General features: G+C 42.5%; 1 protein-coding gene across 6 annotated transcripts; it reads right to left on the bottom strand.

Moving 5' to 3' along the window:
• Window positions 1-643: 643 nt before the first annotated feature.
• On the bottom strand, window positions 644-6,775 carry LOC118366699 (calphotin-like). Of its 6 annotated transcripts, none has more exons than XM_052492857.1 (6): window positions 6,635-6,694; window positions 6,009-6,117; window positions 2,989-4,406; window positions 2,847-2,943; window positions 1,374-1,437; window positions 771-993 (listed from the first exon to the last, which is right to left on the bottom strand). In XM_052492857.1, exons 1-5 carry the CDS (start codon window positions 6,677-6,679, stop codon window positions 1,409-1,411), a joined length of 1,698 nt encoding a protein of 565 aa, XP_052348817.1. In that variant the 5' UTR covers window positions 6,680-6,694; the 3' UTR covers window positions 771-993; window positions 1,374-1,408. The 6 variants fall into 6 exon arrangements, with proteins under 6 accessions (XP_052348816.1, XP_035605183.1, XP_052348817.1 ...); XM_052492858.1 differs by having other exon boundaries at window positions 1,374-1,434; XM_052492856.1 differs by lacking the exon at window positions 1,374-1,437 and having other exon boundaries at window positions 644-993.
• Between the last annotated feature and the right edge of the window lie 1,948 nt (window positions 6,776-8,723).

The raw sequence follows: 8,723 nt of genomic DNA, 5'->3' as shown, positions 1-8,723 counted from the left end.
ATAGACGGGGAGGAGATGTCACGTCCGGTGTGCCTTGTTCTCGCCCCAAATCTAGCCTTTTTTTTTTGTTTTATTGAACCTTTATTTCACTAGGCAAGTCAGTTAAGAACAAATTCTTATTTACAATGATGGCCTATCTTGCTGGTTGAATGCCTGGCAAAAATATAAACCACTCTTTAATCTAGGTCAATGCAAAATGAAAAGCCTTGCTGTTTGGGTTTTTGGGCTGGGATTCTGTACAGCACTTTGAGATATCAGCTGATGTACGAAGGGCTTTAAAAATACATTTGATTTGTTATAACAATGAAATTAATGTAATTAACTTGACATTGTGACTTTTACAAGGAGCCTTATCCTCCTCCCACATAAGTGGGTAATGTATTATTACAGACAAAGATCCATTCTCAGATGTGCAGTGTTGTGATTGTACTGCTGTGATAATTAGGTCAACGGGATGTGTACTGAACGATCAGAGAGAGTCAAAAATCGGTTGTCATTAAAATAGAATGTAGATTAAAAATATTTGCATATACAGCACTATTCAAATGACCCCCACGCAGAACCCGGCAAAGAAACATTAAATATTTCCCCCTTATTATAAAAATGAGAGAAAAACCTCAATACAAAATCTCAACACCTCAGATCCATTTTGTGTAGTTTAATATAATAGATTTATTTTAACAGAATTACAAGCACATCTTAGGGACCATAAAGTACAAGGCAAAATCATTATTCTTCTATAAAAATAAAAAAAGACAATGGGGTGGTCGGTGGGATCAGAGACATGCTGTCTGGGGACATGGGGCCTGGGTTCCAGGCTGTCTCAGTGCCTGGGGGAGGGTCTACCGGAGGAGGGCTGGGGAAGACGGTACTTGGCCATCTCCAGGTCCAGGTCTGCGAAGGTGTAGTGGTTGTAGTTGTGGTGTTGGAGGTTCTTATAAGTGCTGTTGTCGAATGGCTCGGGGGGCTCGGGGGCTGGCTCTGGAGGTGCAGCTGAAGGGGGTAGAACAGAGACGGGTATAAGACACAGCACAGGCATAAGGTTATCCTGACTGACCTGGAGTTAGGCTAAATAAAACCAGAACCCAAAGGTAGAAAAAGGAGGTTTGCAAATTGGTGAGTTGCATTTGGTTTTAGTGTTATTCGGAGCCCCGGCAACTGTCAATTTTTTTTAGCAGAAAACCATTCTCATAAGGAATAGAACATGTTTTAAAAGTATAATCACTAGCCACAAAAAGTGATGCCCATACATGACACTTATCTTAAAAAAGAAAATTAAAAGACATTTTTAAGTGCACATTTAAATATTCACCCATTTGACAAAAGTAATTTATGGTAGGGCATTTTCTACAGTGTTAAGGATGTATCCCCACCTATAGAGCCTGGAGATAGGCTGATGTGAATGGCCTTAGCATCCATTGTCTACAGGACAACCTTCTGGGAAGGAAGGGGAGAATGAGGATAGCAAAAGGGCACTAACAGCCAATTAGAAAACTAAACTGGCATACAAATAGAACTTTGGCAGAAGCATGAATGAGACATTGTCAATTGGGCAGCATGTCAATTGGGCAGCATGTAAAAAATACATGTATTATCCTTGAAGTAGGATTATTCTTGACCATATCAAATAAGGTTTTATACACAAGTTGTCATGTTTTTTTTGTTAAAAATACCAAAATTGGACAATACCCAGACCATTACTCAAATACTACTGCAATATTGTAAGCCAACTTGTTGGGGGCAACTCGCCAATTTGAAACGGCAGGCTTAAAAAAAAAAAAGAGGGTTAACAGGTCACACTGAAATAAGTTAGGTGACAGTCATACGCAAAATGACACCTTCCACCTCATGTGCATATACAGACATTTTCATTAATTGACAGCATGCATATCCACACAAGTCCAGAGAAAGAAAGTGGGAGAAAGAAGTGAAAGGAGACCAATGAGTGATCACTCCCAGCTTCAGTTCTTCAAGCTGGGGTGAAGGGTGGGAGGCTGGTTCACTGTAACGTTACCATTAGCATGTACAGTATGCATTAGCATGTACAGTACACTTTAGAATGTACAGTACGCCTTAGCATTTAGCATGTACACCATAGCATATAACCCAGAATCCAAATATATATGTGTCAATGGACATGAGAGAATAATATACCAAATACAGTAAATAAAACCAAAACACCCTAGGAGTAGAGGTGGCTAAAGAAAGGAAGGAAGGTGAGACATATGGACAGAGAGCAGGTGTGCCCCACCTGGGAGATCAACGAGTCATAAGAGTGAGGGGAGGAAACAGAGCAGGATTAGTTTACGTTTTTGTTTGTGTGAAGAGTCCAATGTGAGTCAGTCAAACACCATGCATCGCAGTGTCCTCCAAAATATTCACAGTATGAACCTCTCGAGGCAAAGTGCAGGCAAGGTATTAAAAAGGCAAAGCTTTTGTAAATAAAATTATGCAAATACAGACCCAAAGTCCCAACTGGGAACCCTCAGTATATAACAGGAGATTGCAAGCAGGCAGGGCTAAGGTGAAAAGCATACCATTCAAACATGCATCTCACACTTGGCTGAAGTAGATAAAGTATCAGGTTGTGTGAAATGAGTATACTTTCACTTAAGAAATTTGCCTTACACATGAATGGCAATACAGATAGCTACAGTCAATGAAATGTCAAAAAGAAAACTGCAAAAAATGTAGAAGCTACAGCCAAACCACTCATGTGATTTACAACATATTACCATTTAACCCTTTGTGTTATGAAGGACATTTTAAAGCAGTATGGCCATCTGTGGTTGGAAAAGTCCACAGAGGAGAGAAAGAGTAGGATTTAGACGAGGTGTTGTGTATACCCTCTGAGGTCTCATTCGGTTCTGCCTCAGCCAGGGCCTCTGCAATCAGCTCCTCTCCTGCGGCTCCAGCCACTACAGGGGCGATGTCTACCAGCACCTCTGCTGCGGCTTCAGCCACTACAGGGGCGATGTCTACCAGCACATCTGCTGCGGCTTCAACTGGGGCAGCTTTAGCAACGGCCGGTGCATCTTCCGCCGTAGGTTCAACAAGGGTTTCAGCAGCAATTTCTACAGGGGCAGCTTCAGATGCTTCTTCTGCCGCTTCTGGTACAACTTTTGGAGTGACTTCTGGTGCAGCGGTGACTTCTGGAGGCATTACTTCAACCTCTGGAGCAGCTTCTGCAAAAATCTCTTTGGGTACACTAGCGATCTCAGGGGCAGAGTCTACTAGCTCCTCAAAACTTGCAGCAGGGGCAGTTTCAGGGCCAACCTCCAGGGTAGCTTTCGCTGGGTCGGCTTCCAGGACAGAGGTGGGGTCAACCAGCTCAGCACTTGCAATTTCTGGAGTGGCCGCTTGAACTTCTTTTGTGACTTCTGGTGCTGCTTCGGCTACAACTTCTGGTGCTTTGTCCTTGACAGTTTCAGGAACGGCGTTCAGAGTCAGCGCAGGTGTAGCTTCTTGCACAGCTTTGGCAGTGGCCACAAGTATGGCATCAGACGTCACTGCCACCTCAGCGTCGCTGGCCAAAGCCACTGCTTCCTTTCCTGAGTCTTTCTTTTTTTCTGTTTGGATTTCTGGTTTTGCCTTTGACTTCACTTTGGACATCTCATCATCATCATCATCAGAGTCGGTGTCAGAGTCAGAGGAGTCGGAGTCAGAATCACTGGATGAGGATTCAACGGCTGGGGCTCCAGGTTCAGTGGAGGCTGCAGCATCAACTAAAGGTGGATCGGCAGAGGCTGAAACTGGAATGTCTTCTGGCACGGGAGCTTCATCACTGGTAGCAACGACAGGCTCAGCAACTGGGGGAGCAGCATCCGTGACTTTGGTGGCGGCGTCAATTACAGGTTGAGCAGAATCGACGATGGGAGCAGCAATGTCAGCGACTGGAACAGGTTCGGCGACAGCCTCCGCAACTGAAGGAGCCTCTGCCACAACTGCTTCAACTGGGGCGGCTACACTGGCAACAGCCTCAGCAACTGGAGCAGCTTCTGCAACAGCGACTACTGCGGCCTTGGCAACTGGTGTAGTGGATTCTACTACTGGTGTCTCTGGTGCTGCGGCCTCCTCTGTGACAAGGGGTGTGATCTCTGCAACACTCTCAGAAGCAGGGGCAGACTTAGCCACTTCTATGACTGGAGCGGCCACATGTACAGCTAGACTAGCGGTTTCTTCAGCCACAGCAGTTTCAGCAGGCATAGCGTCAGCATGGCTTGCAGAAGTGGAAAAGGTAGCTGGCTCTGCAGCTGCGGATACTATTGTTTCAGCAGTGACGGGGCTAGCCACTGATTCAATTTCACCTAGAGCCTGTGCTGGGGAAAGTCCTGAGGCTGAAAGCTTAACGGGGAAGGCAACCGTGGTGTTGTAGGCTTGTAGTGCAACCCCCTCTTCTGAGGCCTCTAGGGATTAAGAAATGGTAAATGGAATAAGTTACAAAAAAAAAAATGTAAGAGTACATAGCCTAATCAGTATGTTCCTCACAACCAGGAGGCTCGTCTCCAAATAAAACCATCTATGCCAAACACAACACAGAAAACTCCTGACACCAAAGCTACTGTGGAACTAGTTTAACCATTGTAAAATTACATTCTCTAGATTCTTATGATACAGCCCTGTTAGGGATTTTAGAGAGGGTTAACAGTTAAATCAGCGAGCTGCTAAAAATACATTTTGACCGGTTAATGCTTATCGGTCTATGGGTCAATTTCCATAATTTTGTGGGATGAAATTGGTGCGCATGTATTTTCATTAGTCGTCACGCATCTTATTTATTTAGTTTGAGGAGCATAATAGCCTACCACCTGTCAGACAGCGTCAGAGTAGCTCCTCACTGGAGTGAAACATGCTTTTGAAAGCCCAATCATTGCACAACAAATAAAATGTCAAAATGCAACCGCGTGTTAAAAACTTTGATGGACACGATAAAAAAAAGGCACTATTTTTATTTGTCAATCTCAACTCGTAATTAAAGCGCACCTCCCAATTACCATCAGAGTGCATAGGCTATAGTCAACGATAGGCATGCTATCTGCGTATCACTCACCACTTTGCAATGTGAGCTTGAGGCAGGAACTGTCTGAAAGCTTTACTTCAAATAATGAGTCGTCTTACCTTGGAAAAGAAGCCCTGAGAAAAATCCATCCATAGAAACTATTTTATAAAGACTTCCTGATGCCATTAACCCAGAATTTCTCTCCTGATCTGGTTCATATACACTTTCTTCCGGTGTCCAGAAGCCGAAGGCACAATCCTAATCATATTAGCAACCAATCCTAATTGTTGTAGATTCCCCCTCTAAGTTTCTAACAGAGAAGTTAATCTGTCACAACTACTAACATTAGGTTTAGAATGGGGTTTTCCAGCAAATTGCATTTTTTGGCAAACGTTTGAAAATTACTTTTCATTACCTGCTTCATTACAGGAGCTGCATGTTCAATACTAGGCTATACATTTTTGACTGTTAGACGACAAGCGTTCTATTGTTGCATGTTTCCAATTAAGCTCTTAAGGAAAAATGTCTGGTCCTTGTATGCATGCATAGTATCAGAGAAGAGACAAAGCGAGATGTTTAACTCTAGCCCAAAATCTGTCCAAAACAAGCCCAATGCTTTTCTGTGTCACCTGCCTTCCAGCCTCGGGACGACTACCATTGTTAGGGCGGAGAAATAAGCATCTGGTCATTATATAGAGATATCTTATAGTATTTTCTGTTGGTCACATCAGGGAAAAAAAGTGACTATTTGTTAACCAGTTAATGCATCCTTAATCCCGGTTCCAGTGCAATCAAGCAAATGTTTAAAGGAGCAGTAGAATTGGCTTTAGGAAATGGTCATGGTTTATCTGTAAGATTCCAGAATGTGGTTATATTGGCACATCAGGGAGACACTAAGTGTGGGCTATACCTGAGAAAGAAATGCCGTTATTGTTACCTAGGGGAGAGTAAAAAGGACCCAGAATAGAACATATTAACGTAAATTATTTGTTTTTTTAAATAGCCGCACTCTTAATTGTAGTCGTTGCCTTAACAGCTTTCTCTGGCTCCCCAGCCTTGGTGCAGAATGCCGCGGCAGAGGAGCTCCTCAAAAGGCCCCAGCTCTCTTTCTGGAGAACCTAAACAGAAAGAAATACATACCATTGTTTTATGTTGTAAATTCAGCATTCATTAGTCTAGCCCTGCGTTCCAGTCTGTTAAAGCCCACTTGCCAGCTCCTTCTGGTATTGTCTACCAAACGTTTCGAGCTTAACAATGAGACCAGGAGAAGCTAATTTTGACTTAACGTTATTCAATAACAAGGTAACCTAAATATCTAGCTTAAATCTTATTAATGAACACGATGAAGCATAGTCTCAAAAAAATGAGATGTAGAGGATGGTAAATTTGTAAGTCGTTCTGGATAAGAGCGTCTGCTAAATGACTTAAATGTAAATGTAATGTAAATGTAAATACAGCTAGCAGTCCTGCGCCTTCGGTCAACAGGACAGAAGGACGCTAGCTAATGTTAAAATAAAACGGTTACGATACGCTGATTACTGTACAAACCAATCAACTAACGAAAATGTTATTTGTAAAATAATCGAAATGACAACTGAAGAAAAACATGTTTAGACAATAAACAACGAATAGTACCTTGAGAGACCCCAGTCGTCCTAGCCGAAGTAAGGAGGTCGCCATTTTGGTGCTCCGTTTTTTATTTTTCGTGCGGAAACACAACAATTATATTGCCTTGTAAGCTCCTCCCCAGGCACGCACATTTGGACGGAAGTGTCTGGGAACGAAATTAGTTCCTCTTTGAAAGGGTGAAAAAAATAGCATTTACCACTTCAGTGGATTTTAACAATTGTTTAATTTGTGCCATAGTAAAAAGTATATACTCCATATGTTAATTCTCATAATAGAAAGGTAGTTAACAATTTAGAATTCTGATATTAATATATTAATTTTTTACTTCACCTTTATTAAACCAGGTAGGCCAGTTAAGAACAAGTTCTCATTTACAACTACGACCTGGCCAAGATAAAGCAAAGCAGTGCGACACAAACAACAACACGGAGTTACACATGGAATAAACAAACGTACAGTCAATAACAATAGAAAAAAAATCTATATACCGTGTGGGCATGTGAAGTAAGATTAGGGAGGTAAGGCAATAAATAGGCCGTAGTGGAGAAGTAATTACAATATAGCAATTAAACACTGGAGTGATAGATGTGCAGAAGATAAATGTGCAAGTAGAGATACTAGGGTGCAAAGGAGCAAAAAAATAAATAACAATATGGGGATAAGGTAGTTGAATGGGCTATTTACAGATGGGCTATGTACAGGTGCAATGATATGTGAGCTGCTCTGAAAGCTGATGCTTAAGTTAGTGAGGGAGATATGAGTCTCCAGCTTCAGTGATTTTTGCAATTCGTTCCAGTCATTGGCAGCAGAGAACTGGAAGGAAAGGCAGGCAGCCAACCTGCTGGAGTGCATGCTATGGGTGGGTGCTGCTATGGTGACCAGTGAGCTGAGATAAGGTGGGGCTTTACCTTGCAGAGACTTATAGATGACCGGGAGCCAGTGGGTTTGGCGACGAATATGAAGCGAGGGCCAGCCAACGAGAGCATACAGGTCGCAGTGGTGGGTAGATTATGGGGCTTTGGTGACAAAACGGATGGCACTGTGATAGACTGCATCCAATTTGCTGAGTAGTGTTGGAGGCTATTTTGTAAATGACATCGCCGAAGTCAAGGATCGGTAGGATAGTCAGTTTTACGTGGGTGTTTGGCAGCATGAGTGAAGGATGCTTTGTTAAGGAATAGGAAGCCGATTCTAGATTTAATCTTGGATTGGAGATGCATAATGTGAGTCTGGAAGGAAAGTTCACAGTCTAACCAGACACCTAGGTATTTGTAATTGTCCACATATTCTAAGTCAGAACCGTCCAGAGTAGTGATGCTGGACGGGCAGGCAGGTGTGGGCAGCAATCGGTTGAAGAGCATGCATTTAGTTTTACTTGCATTTAAGAGCAGTTGGAGGCCACGGAAGGAGAGTTGTATGGCATTGAAGCTCGTCTGGAGGTTAGTTAACAGTGTCCAAAGAAGGGCCAGAAGTTTACATAATGGTGTTGTCTGCGTAGAGGTGGATCAGAGAATCACCAGCAGCAAGACCCTTACCAGCTCGTCATTTGAATCTATATTTTATTAAACACATACAGTGGGACAAAAAAGTATTTAGTCAGCCACCAATTGTGCAAGTTCTCCCACTTAAAAAGATTAGAGAGGCCTGTAATTTGAATCATAGGTACACTTCAACTATGACAGACAAAATGAGGGAACAAAATCCAGAAAATCACATTGTAGGATTTTTTATGAATTTATTTGCAAATTATGGTGGAAAATAAGTATTGCTGGGACCGACAGACTGAAAAACAGCTTCTATATCAAGGCCATCAGACTGCTAAACAGCCATCACTAACTCAGAGAGGCTGCTGCCTACATAGACTCATATCACTAGTCACTTTAAACAATGGCACTTTGATAATGTTAACATATCTTACATTACTCATCTCATATGTATATACTGTACCTGTATCTGTGTTCGTAATGGCTGCTCAGTGAAACGACCTGTCCTGATTTGTCTTAACCGCTTGGTACAAAACGTTAATTAGCAAGACTTCCTTCATGACCTGGCCTCTGTAAATTGGTATAGAATCAGCTTGATCCCCTCTGTCAAA

This window comes from Oncorhynchus keta, chromosome 34, assembly GCF_023373465.1.
Source record: "Oncorhynchus keta strain PuntledgeMale-10-30-2019 chromosome 34, Oket_V2, whole genome shotgun sequence".
Lineage (NCBI taxonomy): Eukaryota > Metazoa > Chordata > Actinopteri > Salmoniformes > Salmonidae > Oncorhynchus > Oncorhynchus keta.
The sequence above is the reverse complement of the archived record's forward strand: the minus strand, read 5'-3'. Positions and strand labels throughout refer to the sequence as shown.